At 36.1% G+C, this 20,408-nt stretch overlaps 1 protein-coding gene across 1 annotated transcript in view; it reads right to left on the reverse strand.

The window, feature by feature from the left end:
• Positions 1–1,553: 1,553 nt before the first annotated feature.
• TRDN (triadin) overlaps positions 1,554–20,408 on the reverse strand; it is a 398,565-nt gene continuing 379,710 nt past the window's right edge. The window contains 3 exon segments of the mRNA XM_030316258.1: positions 1,554–4,183; positions 7,593–7,628; positions 9,712–9,753. Coding sequence (XP_030172118.1) covers positions 4,044–4,183; positions 7,593–7,628; positions 9,712–9,753 — 218 coding nt within the window. The 3' untranslated portion in view covers positions 1,554–4,043.

Here is a 20,408-nt window from a genome sequence, read left to right on the forward strand (position 1 = left end):
AGTAAAATAGCAGTAATGACTTGATGCAAACAGTTAGTTCTTGATAAAAGTTTACCACGGAGCATGGATATAGAAATGGGTAATCTTGCAAGGTGCACATGGCCAGGAACTGAATGTGGCTGTGTGAGAAACCAAGGATTTCCTTCTTTGCTATTACTGTTTGCTAACATGCACTTCTTACTGGAAATTGTATGACTTAAATATTAATAAACACTAATTCACTTCGTTATTTATTCTGAGCTTTCCTTTAGAGTCTAAGTGTGTTTTGATAAGCATATATTTTTATTTTAACTCACATCTTTGGATGAGTTGTGATTAATATAAAGAGAGTTGTTCTTTGTTTTCTTATTATTTGGGGTAAATATTTGGGGTCTTTCAGTGACTGTTTTTGCAGATATGGGAAAATAAAGCTATTTAGTTTTATATGCAAGAGAAAACATCTACAAGAACGTCTAAATGTTTTATGGGCATACATGATTAACAAGGGGAAAAGGTACAGGGTAGCAGTAGTAAAAGCCTGAAAGAAGTAGAAAAATGTCGTCAGGTGTCTGGAAAGCTTTCTGTCATCAGCTTTCTGGAAGGCTGTGCTGAGTTTCCATGCTGTAATGAATTTGCAAATCACAGAGGTAAGCTTATAATGATGGAGACATTATATGGATTCACACAGAGTAGAGAATACACAGTGGATTAGAAAATAGAACCCTTCAGTTTTTGGTTTAGTTTTGCTACTAACTAGCAATGTGATCCTGGAATGTCACCTAACCTCTCTGAAATTCCTTTTCTGTATCTCTAAGGCAGGTGAATGTGAATCACTCTTGAGGTCCTTTACAGCTCTCATGTTGGAAAAAGCAAGTCTTTCCACATGGGGTTACATATCTGACACTGATTATAATTCAAAAAATGGATTTTGAGATGCTGGATAAATCAGCCAAGTTTTGTAATAACACACTGAGGATGTAGTTAAAAGAATTTAGGAACCGGCAGACCAGTGTTCTAGGCCAAGCTTTGAAGCAGTCAGTGACTTTGAGCAAATTTATGCATTTCTCTAGGGATTAGGTTTATTTTTCTCTATGTGCCAGTTGAACTAGATGGTCCCTGAGTTTTCTATCAGTAATAACATTCATTATTCTCTTTGCCTTTTTCCAGTATAATAATTCAAGGAAACACAGTTTTAATTTCCAAAAATTTCTAAGAGGAGTTTTTACAGGGATATACCAGAATGAATCAATATACAGGTGCTTTTCATTGGAATTATTCTGAAAAAGACTTGTCCCTTTTGAATGATGATTTATCATATTTTATGAAAACTAAACATAAATAAAAACCTTACATAGTTATCAATTTTCTTTTAATTTTTTAATGTTTATTTATTTATTTTGAGAGAGAGAGAGAGCATGAGCAGGAGAAGGGGCAAAGAGAGAGAGAGAGAGAGAATTTCAGGTAGGCTCCACACAGTCAGTGGAGAGCCTGATGTGGGGCTCAAGCTCACAAACTGTAAGATCATGACCTGAGCTGAAATCAAGAGTCAGATACTTAACCTAATGAGCTACCCAGGTACCCCATAATTATCAATTTTCTACAGATCTTCATCTATTAAGAGAAGTGAAGTGTGGGAGAGAGTGTGTATCTCATACCATTTGGACAAAATGGAGAACTAAAACAATTATTAAATGCTTACATATTTATGACCAATATGACATGAATTGTGAGTTCCCTATTAAAGACAAAAACTTTTAATCCAACCATTTATCTTTTCCTTTAAAATGTAAAGCACAAACTTGAAGGACTAGAAACACTTTATTTGATGGAACCATACAAACAGATGAGAGTTTAGTTAGTATTTTTGAAGTGCTATCATCATTGTAACTTTAAGCAGATAAACTTTAATTATTATTAACGTTGTTTACATCTTAACTGGTTTGTTTAAACTCCAATTACAATAAATTGGCATATTTTACTTTTTATTAAATAGTTTTTATAATGACAATGAAAGATGCAATGATGCAATGTAGAAAAGCACTCGGAGGAAAAATTAGCGCTACATCCAAAGTATTATTTCAGAAATTTATTTTGACATCATATTCATATTAAGATATGTTGTCAGTGTCCACAGTACATCTGTGAGGTATCAGGTTGTTTGTCTTGAAATCCCTATTTCACACATAGGAAAACAAGCACAGTATATTTAGTAAATTTTCCAAGGGCACACATTGTGTCAAGATAGCACTGGGAACAGAATTTATTTCTGGTATTTTTCTTACATAGTCCAGTGCCTAACATAGTGTCCTAGAAAGAGTAAGTACTTAATACATAGTCATTGAATGAAAGAATGGATAAATCATTCTATGAAATCTAAACAACTGTCATATTTGCTCTCTATTCCCTTCTTCATTAAATTGAAGAAGCCGTAGGAGCAGTTGAGCAATAAACTTTACCAACTGTCCCCTCCACAAGTTTCCATTGCTACATGAAGAAGCTTTGCAAGATGATACCATCTGGTCAGTCCTGAAGTTATACACTCTAGGTCCCCCCGAAAGAGTGTCATTAATCTTGGTTCATTGTAATGTTGGCTTTTGTGGTGTGAGTTAGATCTACCAGCAGGTGCCTGAGACCAACTCTTTTCACCGAAGTCACTGAAAATCCATTATTAATACTGAACGTGTTACTGATGCCCTAGCCTAATATTTTAGTAAATCAGAGTTCTAAATTAGACTTAAAGAACTTGAGAGTTGTTGAAAATAAGTCACTTGGCTAGTATTGGCTCTGGCTACCTCAGCAGAGGGTAATTATAATGCCAGAAAGGATAACTTAATTTATTTCCTGAGTTCATTTGTCGTAAGTTGAATTGGCAACTGTAAACACGATTAAGGTCACAGTGGCATGACTTTTAAAGTTGATAGAAAAATGTGGTAAAGAACATAAGTGTTCATATCACCAGAAGACAAAAAGATGACAAAGCCATAATAGTCATTCCCAGTGATCATCAAGTAAGTTAAAAATTGTCATTTGTTCTATTGGTGCTGATAACCACTTAACGAAAAAACAAGTAAGACATCTCATGAAGCACTTATGGTTAAAATATAGTTCTTCAATTTTGATGACATTCATTTATATACATATATATTTTTTTTGAGAAAGAAAACCCATTTAACTGTACAGAATGATCCTATTTAAGTGAAAGGAAATGCCTTTGCATTTGTCACCAAAATTTAGTCATTGAACTAAAATTTCATCCAGATGACATTTTCATTAGGACATAGTCTGGAGAAATCTGAAAATACTACATCTCATTTGCCTTTATGTCAAACAAATGATTCACCAGACCTGCCTAATTGGATGGTATATTTCCACTGGAGTGAATGTCCTAATTATAATTTAAGACAAATCTGAGAGAGAAGGTTTATCAGACATTTCTACCTCATTTTATCATGTCCAAAGTTCAGAGATATTTTGAATTCTGTGTAAAAGAGCATCACAAGGAACTTACAGCACTCTTTGGTGCAACTATTACCCATTCTTAAAGCATTGCCACAACGAAAATAGAAAGAGACATAAGTAAAACTAAACTATTAAACATCAACTTAGTGGGCAAATTGCGTTTAGAGATCCACATCATAAAGAGTAGCTTTTGTGTAGGCTCCTGTACTCCTTAAACTGAAAGCATAGTCTGTGTTTTCATGTAAGAATATATCTAACTGGAATCAGGAATTCCATTTTGTAATTGTGTCAGTTATATTTAAAAGATCGTTATTAAGGAAACTTTAATTTGTAAGCAACTCTACAGTGAATAGAAATAGGAAAATATAAGCATCCACACTTAGCAACAAACACAAATAACAGATTCTTGAGCGCCATATCTTTCAACATGTTTGCTTATCATTCAATCCTTTTGCCCACCCTTTCTCTGTAGGTCAGGCAGGAGAGTAAAACATTTTCAGAGAAACTCCCCAGATTCATGATTTTAACTGCCTACGCCACTGCAGACAAACAATAGGTCCTATCGTCGAAGTCTCAAAGCACTTGTAAGGGCCATGCATGTGTATCTATTGTCCTTGTTGCTTTTGTCCTGGAGAACTTCGTTGGCCAGAGCTCTCTCCGGGATGATGCGCAGGAGTGACAGGAAACTGAAATCCATAGCCATTGTATCCATCCAAGTAGACACATTGGAAGAAACTGATGGGGCCTATGGAAGAGAGCATGATAATTTGTTAAAACAAGCAGAACATGAGCAGGAACAAAGGTAAATCACAGCCAGATAATACAATGTATGTGGACGTGGGTTCTTCAGCTAGATAGCCTTGACAGTAACTATCAAGTTAATAAACCTCATTGTGTCTTAGATTCCTCACATGTAAAATCAAGACGATAGCAAAAACCTCATAGAAATGTTGTGGAAATTAAATCAGTAAATATATGTGAAGCACTTGAAATCTTTCCTGACACATAATAATCCCTTAACAAATGATAATAAAAATTATCTGGCATAGAAAGTCAAAGTACTTACATCATAGGAATCTATTGATGTGCACTGTACTCCGAAAAACTGTTATATAGTTACAGATTTTAAAACATGAGCTTATCTATATGAAAAATAACTGACTTTTCTTGTTTCTTTTAATGTTTTTATAAAACCACAGAGAGCCTTGTGGTCTTAGAGTCTTGAGGCTTTCCACTTGCCCTTACTCTCCTGAGACGGCATAGTTACTGTTTTTTAAATTTTGTTTAACATTTATGTTTATTTTAGAGAGAGAGAGACAGCACATGAGTGGGGTAGGGGGAGAGAGAGAGAGGGAGACACACAAGGTCCAGGCTCTGAACTGTCAGCACAGAGCCCTAAGCAGGGCTGGAACTCACCAACCGCGAGATCATGACCTGAGCCAGGATGCTTCACCGACTGAGCCACCCAGGCACCCGGGGAATACTTTTTATGACAATGCGTCCAGGTAGCCGCTCTGTTGTCAGAGCAGAGAGCAACACAGAAAATGTGTTAAAGCCAAGCAAGGCAGTGCAGCGTGGTGGGTAAGGGCATGAGCTCCCAATGCTCCCAGGTAGCAGCTTTGTTAAGAGATGGTGACTCTAACTTCTCCGAACAATCATGGGCACCTACTGACTCTTCAGTGCTTTCTATTTTATCTATTTACCTTCTGTTAATGAACCACAGAGTTTTTGCCAATGGCCAAGAAAGAGAATGACTGTTGAAGTGACTGCTACGTGGAATATGGTGAAGCTGGCCAAATTCGTATCAGCCTAAGGGCTTATGAAATAGAATGAAGCAAAGCAGGGGTATTAAGCAGCTAAAGGAAGCAATAAGGAATTATTCTGATTTCATCTCCCTGGGTGTCAGCTGACTTGAATCACTGGTTTTCAGTGATGAAAGTAGTTTGGAGAAATCTTGACTTTGTTCTTTCTTTTCCCCTTCATCTTATCCAGAATTATTTTCTTTTCTGTTGTAGCTTTAAAGAGAGGCAGTAACACAATCTGCCCCCAATCCCAAGGTTGTAAGTGCTTGGGGCTTTGACGGGCCACTGCCAGGGATGGCAATAAAGCTAGACTGCACTGGGACAACTGGGTGGCTCAGTCTGTTGAGTGACTGACTTCGGCTCCGGTCATGATCTCACTGTTTGTTCGGTTGGGCTCTCTGCTGTCAGTGCCAATCCTGCTTCAGATCCTCTGCCCCCCTCTCTCTCTCTGCACCTCCCCTGCTCTCTCTCAAAAATAAATAAACATTAAAAAAATAGCTGGACTGCATTAAGATGAATGGCAGCATCAGTGCTAAAAGTAGAAGAGTCCAGCAGGGACAGGTTACCTTCCAGCTGAACTGTACTAGACATGGGCACATTTCTGAGCATCTACTTAATTGATGCTGATAGGCTGTTAATGGAAATATCATTACATCTGCAAATGTTAAGGCTTATATAAAAGGCTCAGGAATATCAGACTGTAGAACTATTTTACAGTAAGATGGAAATAGGAAGTATTGTTTTTCTACAGAAAATGCCCCAAACTTAAAATATTTGATGAGTTTTTTTGCTAAAAATATTGAATTGATTCATTTGTTCATTTTAATTTTTTAAATATTTTTAAATGTTTTTATTTATTTTTGAGACAGGGAGAGACAGAGTGTGAATAGCAGAAGGGCAGAGAGAGAGACCCACACAGAATCCAAAGCAGGCTCCAGGCTCTGAGCTGTCAGCACAGAGCCTGATGCGGGGCTTGAACTCACAGACTGTGAGATCATGACCTGAGCTGAAGCTGGAAGCTTAACCAACTGAGCCACCCAGGTGCCCCTCATTTGTTTTTAATTAAACCTTTTATTTTGAGATTATTATAGAGTTGCTTGCAGTTGTCAGAAATAATACAGAGCTATTCCCATATACCCTTCACCCAGTTTCCCCACTATGGTGACATCTTTACAAAACTATAGTACAATATTCCAAACAGGAAATTGACCTTGATACAATCCACCTATTCTTTTGAATTATATTTTAATATTTATTTATAAAATAAAGACTTCAACTGTTCATGTGACATAGCCATAAATTTTTACCAGTAGGTTAATAATTGGGAAACTCCTGATTAAACCAGAAACATGCCCAGATTGACTTTATAGATTTTTGAAATAATAGTGAAAAGTACTGTTTTTCTCAAAACCTGATTATATGAAGGGCTATAATGACTCCCTCTCTTATTTGCTGCAATCGCCTCAACATCTGAAGCAGAGCTTGGAATGTAGTAGGCACTTAATATTTGCTCAGTGAATCAAGTATTAATACGGAGTAGGAGTCATTTGCTGTTGTAGTGGGCATTTTAGTGACTTCCTGCAGAAATACCTTAAAGAAGCAGTTAGAATCCAGAGAACATTATTGATTTCATTTCTTCAGATAAATGTCTATTCTTTAAAAGCATTAAGCGAAACGAACTTCAGTCATACCTATTTCAAACATTGCTTCTTTTAGTCTGTCCAGCAATGACTTTAATGCAAATGTGAATCCAAAATGTATTGCTTTACCATTTGAAGAAAAATATCTAATTTGGAAATATCAGAATGATGAGAATCTTGGACATTGAATTTTGTAACTGCACATGAATGTTGATTGCATTCTACAATCAACGATCCAAAGACTATTAAGAGCCTGCCACATATCTAGAAAAACCAAAAAGAACTTTCAATCTTAAAAGAAGCGAGTTTCTAAGCAATTGAATTGCTGAGTCTTATTTCTACATTTTTTTTCTCTTTGATATAAGAAAGTTCAGCATATCACTTCAGCTGTCTGATTATAAAGCAGACAGTAGCACATATCGAAGCACAAGTTTAGTGAGAGTGCACAGGATCAGAGCTGTGTAGAATGGTCTGCGATAAATGCCACTTCAGTCATTACTTTGTAATTCTTCCAAATACGTGCCTCTTGCCTGACACAAAAAGTGGTGGGCTTATTTTTGAAATATAAATGACCTACTTTAATGTTATTCATCATGTCTGCTAAAAATCTTTTTCTTCTCATACTGGTCTTCTTAAGGGTCTAAAGTGCCGGTTTATACTTCTACCTTTAATATAGAATGACTTCATAGTTTTAAAGTAATTATAAACTTACTTTTTTGCTTCTTTGTGGAATACACATCTTCAGCTTCTGGTGTATACAAAAATATGAAAGTAAATAATTTGTACATTCACAGCTATTATACAAATATGTAGGGAACTAAAAATGTCTAAACGGTTGCACAATATGAAAGAAACAGGAGCTAATTCCCTCTTTATAATATATTCTAGGTTCTTATTCAGATTCTATTCAATCTTTCACCCTAAAATTTATAGCTAAGAGCCAGTAGCAGAAGAGGAGCCAATGGAAGAAAAGAATGTGGTGTTCAATACGTACTTCTTCAAACAGGAACACTGGTCCTGATGTGTCGGATGTTGGTGGGTGAGTGCTAGCAGATGCACATATTCTTTTTTTTAGAAGAGGTCTTTAATGTTTAAAGTTATAACATGTAAGAGTGAGCGGGCTAAATAATGAATATTTCAAAGTAATTCTAAATTAAAAAAAAATTTTAAGGTTTATTTATTTTTGAGAAAGAGAGACAGAGAGACAGAGTGCAGAGAGAGGGAGACACAGAATCCGAAGCAAACTCCAGGCTCTGAGCTGTCAGCACATAGCCCGACACAGGACTCAGGCTCACAAACCATGAGATCATGACTTGAGCCAAAGTCATATGCCTAATTGACTGAGCCAGCCAGCCTCCCCAAAGTAATTCTAAATGTTTGAGGGGCTTAAGTTTTTAGTAATCATCTTTGCCATGAAAGAATGTCAGCAGACTGGTGTCCTGTATTAGTCCCTTTTCTCATCTGGCTCATGGATTTCTCTACTGTAGTAATACGTGCCATGTATTTATCTAGTGATGGATAAATTGAAGCTATCTAGTTGAACCCCTTTATCTAGTGTTCACATTAACTGGTGTTCACATTTGGGCTTTGGGGGGTTTCTTGTAAAACCCTGAAAGGTAACAAAGATGTGAATGCATGTGTCTTTCATCAAAAGTTAGGTTTTAGACTTCAACAAATTCTAAATATGTTCAAGGACCTTTCTTCTCAAAGTGTGATCCATATTCCAAGAGTTTCACTGTTATTTGGAGATTAATATATAAAGGTAGTTCTTAGACCCCAACCCACATTTATCCCATTTTAAAAAGATTGTCAGATGATTTATGTATAAAATGATTTGAGAAGCAATTGTCTAGAAGTCAAAAACATGTTAAGAGTTATTGTTCTTAATAATTCAAGTTTTCAAAAAAATCTAAAAATTAAGTATTCAAAAACATATCTTAGGACAAGTGTAAATCATCCTAAGACTCAGGTGTCCATTTCTTTGTGTCTTTCCTCAAAACACTATTTTCTATACTGTTAATTAATTCTGGGCACTGCTATAGTACATATATTTTCATGGCAAGAACAACTCTTACACAAGCTCTATTGTTTATAGGCAAGTTTGGAAGTATAATAGAAAATATCTATTATATAACATGCCACTCTAGGGACTCTGGAAACCCTTCAGTAAAAAAAGTAAAATAAAATCAGTTGAAACTCTTACAATACAAATAAAGAAATTTAGTCCTGAAAAGACTTGCTCAAGATTATGTACCTAGTTGTGATATATTTTTCTGAAGTTTGAGCCTTTTCTTTCTTCCTTTTTCCATCTTTCCTTCCTTCTTCCTTCCTTCCTTCCTTCCTTCCTTCCTTCCTTCCTTGTTCCTTCCATTTCTTCCTCCCTCCCTTCCTTCCTTCTTTCCTTCCTTCCTCCCTTCCTTTCTCTAGCCATTGCTGTTAGTATAGGCAAATTGTTTTAAATTTTTTTAATAAAAATATGTCAACTTCACCTTTAAACATTTATGTGGTTCTCTTTCTATCAAATAACACCCCCATTCAATTCAAAAATAGTGAAATGATGGTTTTGAAATATTGTTCCTGTAAGCAGATTGGACAATAAATGCATCTAATATTTACTTTTAAATAAACCAGTATCTAGTGCCTTCAACATGTGAAGATATGCATATTTTTTCCAAATAATGTAAAAAAGCTGTTTGTCTAAAAAATGGGTCTGCCATCTAAATATTACTTAGGAAAAGCTAAAGACTAAATCAAGAATAGTTAAATAAAACAGACAAAACATCATAGCCTTAAGAGAAAACTCCTAAATACACTGAAGACAACAAGTTCACCTTCAGCTTTCTTTGAAGCCGGTACATCTTCCAGATCTTCTCCTAGAGAGTAAAGAAAGGACACATCAATCCATGGTCTATTTTCCAGCTTTCCCAAAGAAGAAATTTTGTATTTAAGGTTTTTGAATCATAAGATCTATTACTCTGCGAACTCAGCATTTAGTGTCTCTATGAACAAGAACTTCCTGACAAACAAGGCAACTTCTCTGACTTGGGGAGAGGGTGGGGGGCAATGGATACCATATCAGGCTGTGGTTAGGGCTGACAAAAGCTGGCTATGATAAGAAGGACCTGCAGTGATGCTCCCAAATGTGGCTCTCCTCTCTGACTCCTAACACTCCTTCCCCAAACTACCAACACTTCTGGAATTTAGGACATTGGAGATAAATACATAAGCTAGATCCTGAGAAAAATATCCGCCAGCATATTTTATTAGTGGACTGATTAGATTTTAGTCTTTTGATGGATAATTGTAGAGGCAATTAAAAGACACTAGAAGTTGAACCAAAGCTCAAATACACAATGACTCTTAGCTTACATTATGTAAATTACTTGCTGTTTTGTGTACAGGCACATGTGGAATAATGTGGAAGATTTTTAAGTCAGAGATAATTCTAAGAAAATATAATTAAATGATCTTTAAATGTTCACATCAGTTTTTTAGCATTCTTAATGATCTGAAAGAGGGTCGGTTTTCTATTATTTATTCAGATTTTGCATACCAGCTGCTCACTAATAAATAGAAAAGGGGTAAAATAGGTCAGTATGCAAATTTTCTCTAATAAGAAAGAAATGTGACCTTTAGAAAGAGATGTTATTATGTAAAAGAACAAAATGGGAAAAAAGAAAATTACGACCACTTTTTTGCAGTAAATATTTTTAAACTACTTAAAAATTTTATTTTTTAATTAGCAACTTTGGTGAAAAAAGTCTCATCAGGACTCGGAGGCCAAGACTGAGACCCCAAAACAGCTGTTTGTTTGTTTTTTTTCCTTGTCAGGCTGGAGCAGAGTTTGAACCAGGAAAGAACCTCTCCAGCTCTGGCCATAATTTACTCTCTACATCTGGGTCTCAGGTAAATTGGTTGCAAACTGGCTTCACTTCATCCAAGGACCTAGTTCAGGGCATTCGTGGCTTCCTTGTGTTGAGCGTCCCTTGCTCCTGATGTTGGCAGTGTCACTTAACTGTGGACTGGAGCATCCATTTGGGCTGGAGCAGTGAGTTACTAAAATTTCACCCTGATTAGTTTAGAAATATTTAAATACAAGCTTAACTCAATTAAATGCTGGATTAAATGACCATGGTCTGGGGCGCCTGGGTGGCGCAGTCGGTTAAGCGTCCGACTTCAGCCAGGTCACGATCTCGTGGTCTGTGAGTTCGAGCCCCGCGTCAGGCTCTGGGCTGATGGCTCAGAGCCTGGAGCCTGTTTCCGATTCTGTGTCTCCCTCTCTCTCTGCCCCTCCCCCGTTCATGCTCTGTCTCTCTCTGTCCCAAAAATAAATAAACGTTGAAAAAAAAATTAAAAAAAAAAATGACCATGGTCTGAAATTGCTCTGTTAGCTGCCATGAATAAAGAAAAGCTATAAATGGGTACGTGATATTTGGAAGTAACTTAACTATATTTTTAAAATGATGTCAGAGTTCTTAAAAGAACCAAATGATAGTTACACTTTCATTGTGTAGCAAGAATCTGCTAATTTTTATGGAGGATGTTTATAAAAGTAAACTAATGCAAGGTTCTTGTACACAAGAAATACAGATTTTATTTTTGAGGATTATAGCACACATAAGCCTAAGATGTTTATGCTCTGGATTCATTTGTTATCCCTGGAGAAATAAATATGGGTAGAATAAAAACCCGAGCTGCTTCTCTTTTCCAAATTCTCTATTCTGACCCAGCATAAACTAGCTACGTGATAAAAGCTGGCAAGAAGTGAGTCATATGTCAATTGCTCAAGCTAACCGGGAGAACAGAGGCACCAGAAGGTAAACCGCAAGCCTAGGGCAGTTGCTATAGAGATGCAGTCTCTGTGTAAGCAACTTAACAGCAACAGAAATTTACTGAACTAGGAATAATGAATGTACCGCAATTGTCACTGCTCAGCATACAAAAAAGAAATAACACACTTACAATCCATTTAATTTTATAACTTGCACATTGATTAGGTGAGTGGTGGTTTGGATAAAACAAATACTTGACTCTAAAAAGGTATAATAATTACCATAAAAGATGTATCAACATGTGCCAATGGACTTTTAAGAAAACATTTTATGAAGGAAGTTTAATTTATTTTTTATTTTTATTTTTTTCCTTGGAAGGTTTATCTGAAGAAATACACTTAAGATCAGATGTAGAAGAAATCAAGAAATAGCGATATATAATAGCCACACCCAATTTTGGAATCAAATAGGACAGATGTTTCAATTTCTTGCTAAGTTTGCACAAGAATAAGGAATATGATGTTTTACTTTTGTCAGTTTTTAGGGTCACGTCAGTGCAGATATCCCACTCCAGTCTGAGGAATAAACAATTCAAGATGCTAAAAGTGAATAATTTGATATTTGTTGCCTTAGAGTTCTCTAAGCTGGACAGTGCAATCTCCAAGCCAAACAGGGATGACAAACGTTCCTAAGCCTAAGGACAATGACTGGAAAGCAGAATCAGATGATTTAAAGGGCCTTGGGATTCTGTGATAATCTGAGTGTACCTGCATCTTATTTGTGAAAAGGAAGGGAAGGAAGAATTATCCACAACTCATCACTGGAACATCATAGCTATTAGAACGTCGATTTTTAAAAAGTGATTTGTATACTTTGTATAATTTTAGAACACAATGAATTTTATTTTCTGCATATGTCCCTTAGTAAACAGTATCTTTTCATTAAAAAAGGAAGTCTAATTTATTTTTTTTTCTCTTTTTTTCTCAACGTTTCTTTATTTTTGGGACAGAGAGAGACAGAGCATGAACGGGGGAGGGGCAGAGAGAGAGGGAGACACAGAATCGGAAGCAAGCTCCAGGCTCCGAGCCATCAGCCCAGAGCCTGACGCGGGGCTCGAACCCACGCACCGCGAGATCGTGACCTGGCTGAAGTCGGACGCTTAACCGACTGCGCCACCCAGGCGCCCCAGGAAGTCTAATTTAAAATCGGTCCTTTGAGGGTGCCTGGGTGGCTCAGTAGGTTGAGCGTCCAACTTCAGCCCAAGTCATGATCTCACAGCTCATGAGTTCGAGTCCTGCACTGTCAGCACTGAGCCTGGAGCCTGTTTCAGATTCTGTCTGCCCCTCCCCACCTGGTGCTCTGTCCCTGTCTCTCTCTGTCTCTCAAAAATAAATAAAATAGAATGGGTCCTTAATATAGAGGGGAATATGACCGAGGGAGATGGCAAGTTTCAAGTGAAGGCAATCATATGAAGAAAGACTAGATATAGCAAAGAACAGAAGAGATTCAAGGAGCAGATGGAATGTTGAGGAGAGCAGGAGAAGTGCATCTGCAAAGGTTAGAAAATGTTATCATGTGGAAAGACAGATGTCAGGCTGAGCATTCTCTACTCAATGTCCTAGCCAGTGAAGGTCATTCAAGAAGGAAATCATGTTCTAATGTACTTTGTAAAAATAACAAGACTAGAATATGAGAGAATGGATTCAGAGAAAGAAATTGGAAATTTATTTTAATAGTCAACATAAAAACAATGATTTCTGCAATTGGAAATCACTGACAGAGTTGAGTATAAATAAGGCTTCATAGGTACAATTAAATAGGATTGAGTACATGTGAATGCAAGAGATTATATAATAAGGGATACCTTAATGCACTTTTTGAGTTTGGAAGAAAATAGTGGTGCCACTCCCAGCAACAAGGACATCCTAGGAGGTACTCATTAGCTGGGGGCATCATAGGAAATTTAGTTTTCTAGCAGTTAAATTGTGGTGTTGGTTGGTCATGATACTAAAAGTGTCTAAAAGGAAGAAAGAGAAGGTAAGTTGTCTGGAAAAGCTTACAAGTGACATGCATTGAGTTAATAGGCAAAACTGAGTGATTTAAGAGCTCACTTTTACTGATAGCAATGATAGCTAATACTTAACACCATCTGCTGGGCCTTATTATTTCATATGGGTTATCACACTTAATTGTGACAACCCCTCTGTGGGGTAGGTGTTCTTATTTTAAATCTCTTATATAGATGGAGCAGAGAAGGGTTAAGTGTTGTCCGAGGTCACAGAATGAATTAAGTGACAGGACTGAACCATGGACCCCAGTCTACCTGGATAAGAACCACTTGAATGAGGATTTATATTTATTTCACAAATAGTATAAATGTTATTCCTGTTATGTTCCAGCCACTGTTCTAAACACTTTATAAATGAGAACATATTTCACCTCCTTGGAAGTGGGTACTATTCCTATTCCCATTTTGTAGGTAGGAGAATTGAAGGCTAGAGACTCAAGATCCCAGGGCTAGTTAGTGGGGAAACCTGGGATTCAGACTCAGGCATTTTGGCTTTAGAGATTGTGTTATTAGTCACTGTGCCATTCCACCTCTAGAGGCTGGCCTCCCAAACTCAGTTCTCTCTGATTTCAGAACCTATGCATTATATCGCCGGCTGCATAAACCATGAACTTGTGCAGAGCAGAAATGAAAGAGTGTCCCTCTTCTAACAGTCCATTTTCTTTCTGGTGGGATGAATAGAAGAGTTACTTATCTGTATTTGAAAATGATAATAACAATGAAGATGAAAATATATCTGTTCTGTTTGCCTAAACACTGTATTTTAGGTAACCTTATTCTAATCAATTAAGAATGAAAATATTATCCAGACTTCCAAACTGTAGATTTCATCTTTTATTTATATAGAAACTTAGATTCCAAAGGAATCACAAGTATTAATGACTCTGTCCTCTTATCTAAATCAGACTTCTCCACGATAACAGTCATGAACACATGAGAGGTCTTGTCTGTGTGGCTACCATTTCAATCTTTTAAACATGCTGATGTCAAAGTCTGGCTTTTGTATAACTCTTTTATACTTATGAAATTACAGCTACAGACACAGAGGTTCTTAGCTATCTAAGAAAACAATAAAATGATCATGATAGGTCTAAATTTTGTATTTTCAAGTAGTGCTTGGTTTTTATCATGAAGTAAAGGAACTCCTTCCTTGTCTCAATTCCATAATCTGCTTCATATCACATAAGTGTCTGTTCCAACACTTAAATTTACATGTATGCGTGTATATATATATAATTTTATAAATTTTATAAAATATATAAATATATAAATATGCACACATATATGTATATACATATTTATATATAAATATGTACATATTTATATATGTGTGCATATGTTATTTAAAAAAAATTTTTTATTAGTTTTTTTTTATTTTTGAGAGGCAGAGAGAGACAGAGCATGTGTGAGGGACGAGCAGAGAGAGGGAGACACAGAATCAGAAGCAAGCTCCAGGCTCTGAGCGGTCAGCACAGACCCCGATGTGGGGCCCAAACTCAGGAACGTGAGATCATGCCGGTAGCCGAAGTTGGACGTTCAACTGACTGAGCCACCCAGGCGCCTCTGTGTGTGTGTGTGTGTGTGTGTGTGTGTGTGTGTGTGTTATTTTGTCATCAAGTGTAATGCCCTGAAAAAAAAAAATCAGAAATTCTCTTTGCCCTTTGCTTCATAGTTTTTGCTGAGCTCCAAGACTGGTCTCCAGCCATTAATCAAAAACAGAATGAGAGCAGGATGGGACTTTAGGAAAGTTCAGGAGATAAGTCTTTGTCTGCATGGGGTCAAGGGTAGCCTTGGTTCTATGAGGCTGAAAACAGATACAACTTAAAAAGCCAGTATGTTGATAGTAAGGAGACTCGTGTGTGTGTGTGTGTGTGTGTGTGTGTGTGTGTTTGTGTGTGTGTGTTTGTGTGTGTGTTTGAGTGTATATAACATTAATACATATGGATATATATATATATATAGCATCAATATGGACAGTAATTAATATTTGGCTGAGAGAAATTCCAAGAACATAAAGAAATGTGGAGTTTAGCTGCAGTACCAACAGTTATTATGATGTATAATTACATGTATTTATAAATACATGGATTTAATATATGAATTAACAAACTTTATAGTAAAAATGACAGATTTATCATTCTCAACAAACAATCTTATCTTGGTTCCATTTCTTATTCTCTATAAGGGTGTTCTCAGATTTTTGGTTACAGAAATTCTTAACAATCTTAAAAAATTAAGAACCTCAAAAAACTTTTGTTTATGTGGATTACGTCTATTGATAATTAATGTAACAGAAATTAAAACAGACATTGTTTTTAAACATAAGGATTCTCAAGCAAACAGCTCTTTGGCTGAAAGAGCGATGACTTTCTCACATATCATTTAGCCTTTGGAGAATTCCACTGTATGCTCATGAAAAAATGAGAGCAATAAAGGTAAATAGTGGTTGAATATTATTATGTAAAGTGTTTCAGGTCACCTGAAAGGATTTTGGAGACCCTAGGGATCCATAGACTATTACATTGAGAAATGCTACTCCAGATGAAGAATTCTATTTCTACAAAATAACCAACATTAACAAAAGGAAATAATTAAACATAAACCTGTCAAAAGGAAAGTTAATTATTCAAAAATAAGTTTATTAGCCATATATTACCTATGGCTATATATAGATCAAAGTATTTGAGAAAACAAGAGAGTAAATGTCACCTTTTGAGAAAAAAAAACCAAAACATTTTATTTCTCTAACACAGGAACCAGTAAAATAATGCAAGATATAAGCAGAACACAGACAAAGCAAAACTGAATTCTTCAAATTAAAAATTATTACAGAAGAAATATCTGGTATGCGCTTTCACCTACCATATATATTTTACGCAAAAGTTATTACATATAATAGCAACTATTTGCCAATTAACTGCTAATATTGCATTAAAAGAAAAATTTTAAACTGAGTTGAAATACACAATGAATGTAAAATTTTTAGATTTAGGCTTCGATATCAATTTCTTTCTTGTTTGCTTGCTGGCTTTCTTACCTTCTCTTTTTTTCTCTTCTTTTTTTTCTATATTAAAACCGTCCCTTCTAAGTTTGGATAACTGTAATAAATTTAACAACACTATCACACGTATGCATGTTAATAAATTAGAAACATATTTACAGTGGTTTCTAAAGGTTGTTGGAATCTCAGTTTCTTCTTCGTATAAAGTGTATAAATTCATCATGTGTATTTTATGATGTCCCCTATGTGTTTGTAACATAAAAATGTCTGAAATTGAATCAGTAATCAAAAATCTCCAAATAACCAAAAGTTCAGGACCAGACAGTTTCATAGGTGAATTCTACCAAACATTATAAGAAGAGTTAATACCTAGTCTTCTTGAGTTATTCAAAAAAAAAAAAAAAAAAAAAGAAAGAAAAAAGGAAACTTCCAAATTCATTTTACGAGGCCAGTAATACTCTGGTATTACTCAGTATTACCAAAATCAGATAAAGACACCACAAAAAAAGAGAACTATGGGCCAATATCTCTGATGAACATAGATGCAAAAATCCTCAACAAAATGCTGGCAAATGAATCCAACAAAAAATTATTCACCATGATCACATGATATTTATTCCTAGGATGTAAGGGTGGCTCAATATTTGCATATCAATCAACATGATACATGCCATCAATAGAGAAAGGATAAAAACCATTTAATCATTTCAAAAGATGGAGCCTTATGTGCAAGGACCAAATTATGGAGGTAGCCCATGTCCACCAATAGATGAGTGGATAAAAAGAGGAGATGGTATATATAGATGTGCAATGGAATGCTATTCAGCCATAAAAAGGAATTAATCTTGCCATTTGCAACAACATGGATGAAGCTAGAGAGTATAATGCTAAGTGAAAGAAATGAGTCAAAGAAAGACAAATACCATAAGCTTTCCCTTATATGTGGAGTTTAAGAAACAAATGAGCAAAGGGAAAAGAAATGTGAGAGAGACAAACTGAGGACAGACTCTTAACTATAAAGAACAGATGATTACCAGATGGGAGGTGGGGGGGGGATGGGTGAAATAGGTAATGGGGATAAGAGTACACTTATCTTGATGATCACTGAGTAATGTATAGCATTGTTGAATCACTATATTGTGCACCTGAAAGTAATATTACACTGTATGTTAACTCTACTGGAATTAAACTTAAAAACTTTGAAAAGACCAAAGTAACAAACATTTTCTAAAGGAATTTAAAGTAGAAAGAGCAATGTATGCAGCAGCAAAAACCTTTTTACAAAAGTTAACCTGTAATTGAAAATAGCATAGAAAAAAGAAACCATTGAATAAGCAAAAAATAAAATAAAAATGTCAAAATATAAATATATTTTTATTTTTATTATTTTTTAAAAATGTTAATGTTTATTTTTGAGAGAGAGACAGATCATGAGAGGGGGAGGGGCAGAGAGAGAGGGAGACACAGAATCTGAAGCAGGCTCCAGGCTCCGAGCTGTCAGCACAGAGCCCAACGGAATCCACCATGAACTCATGAACTGAGATGCAGTCAGATGCTTAACAAACTGAGCCACCCAGGTGCCCCTAAACATATTTCTTAAAAGATTAGTTTAGTTTTACAAAGTGAATGCCACCTTAAAGTTTTCTTGTAATTTATTCATTTAAGAAATAGCTACTCTTTCAGCAACAACAATGACTACAATGAGCTCTTTTTCTGTGCAGGTGCCCTACAAGGTACTTTACATTTTCACTTACGTCTCATAACACACTAAGAAATAGGTGGAATAGCTTCATTTTACAAGATAACACTGAGACTCAGCAGATTTAAAATGTGTTAAGCAACACATTTTTAAAGTATTAAATGAAGGTATAAAGCTGAATTTCTTGAGCTTCTAGACCTTCAATCTTTCAATTAAACATTCTATCTCCACTTTCAGAAGAAAAGGACAATGCTACCTAGAAGTAATTTGCAGTCAAGTAGAGAAAATGGACAAGTATCCAAACAAATATAAGATACTATGGGTTGCAAGGTAGTATATAACAATCATCAAAACAAGCGTGAGATGTTTTGTGGTGGCACAATCACTTCTTCCTACGGACGTCAAAGAAATTTTTTGGAAGCTATCCCATGGGAGATCGACCATGAAGGATCATATACCCAGAAATGGGAAGAAAAATACAGGAAAAAAGAATGACAGTATCAAAAGATGGAGGAAAATTAGGAACATGGACAGTTGAATTGGTTTGGTATCTCTTATAGGTATACACAGTGATTACAGAAAAAAAGACATAAAATGTAGTTTAAGACTGAACTATAGAGGCTTTAGATCCTCAAGCTAAGATGTGTAGAATGTATTCTAAATTTTCCATGAAGAAATATTGAACACTTATTATCTAAATAGCTTAATCAATTTGAAGTTTTGGAAAACTTAATTTATTAGTAGATGTGAAATGGAAGAATGTCAGAAATCAGAAAGGGACCTGCTAAAAAGTCACTGCAATGATTCAGAGGAGAAAGAGCAGAGCTAACATGACTTGACAACTGAATTAGAGCCTGACAAAAAGAACGGTGATTACGCAAAGTAGAATTTGAAGGTTTATGTCTACGTGACTAAAGAATAGAAATCATGTGGCAATTCCCTTTGGGATTTGCTGGGGTTGAGGGATAAAGGAAAGAAGGGGGAATAAGATAGGAAGGTCAGTCGTGAGCCTGTGCAGACAAAGAGTGATGCTGAGATTTGAAAATGTGAGACCAGAGTTGATAAGGCAGGTTAGACTTCAGAACACCTTGGGGTCTTACCCACAAAGAGATAGATACCAAGGTGGAAGGGCCCTGCTGGGAAAGAGTGTGAAGAGGAGAAAAGAAAGTTGACAATGGAAGAACCAATCCTCAGGGCGGGGTGTGTGTGTGTGTGTGTGTGTGTGGAAATAGCAGAAAGATAATGCTGAGAAAATATCAGACTGAAGAAAACGGAGTCTGATATTATGAAAACCAAGAGAGGAAAACATCAAGAAGGACAAGAGCCCAACAACATTGAATGCATCAGAGAGGTTGAGAATGGGAGAGGGGTGAGAGAAGGTAATTAAGCTCTGCAATTAGGAGGTCTGGGTTGAGCTTTAAGTGAGTTATTTGAGGACAGTGTCAGAGGTTAATACTCAGCTTGCATGAAATAAAAGTCTGAGGAATGTGGTCAAGAATTGGTGGGAAACTTATTGAAGAGGTGTAACTGTCAATGAAAGCAGAGCAAAAGCACAACTTCAGGAAGCAGAAAGAGCAAGGGAAATTTTTATATGCCAGAAGAGTCTGAGGATATTCGCAGGTGAAGGGAGGAGGGCTTCTTAGAACGAGAACTGAAGATGCAGGATGGTGGGAGTCGGCATCAAGGAGAGGCAAGAGGGGTGGAGTCAAGGAGAAACCACGGAATGATAAATCTCGGGTGAAAAGCAATGCTTCATCATCTGAGCATGAGAATGTAAGGGTGGTAAAATAATGGGAAAGGTTAAAAGACTGTAATTTGGAGAAAAGAAAAATTTTAAGGAATCCACATGGATGGCATAGATCATGAATTTCATGTTTCTTGTTTTTAAAGATAAATTTTCCTGTGTAGTGCCCAGCCTGTTCTGTGTACTCTTAGCAAACATGATAAATAAATAAAAATGACCTAAATAATGCAAACATGTGTACCAG

The sequence above is a fragment of the Lynx canadensis genome, chromosome B2 (genome assembly GCF_007474595.2).
Source record: "Lynx canadensis isolate LIC74 chromosome B2, mLynCan4.pri.v2, whole genome shotgun sequence".
Classification (NCBI taxonomy): domain Eukaryota; kingdom Metazoa; phylum Chordata; class Mammalia; order Carnivora; family Felidae; genus Lynx; species Lynx canadensis.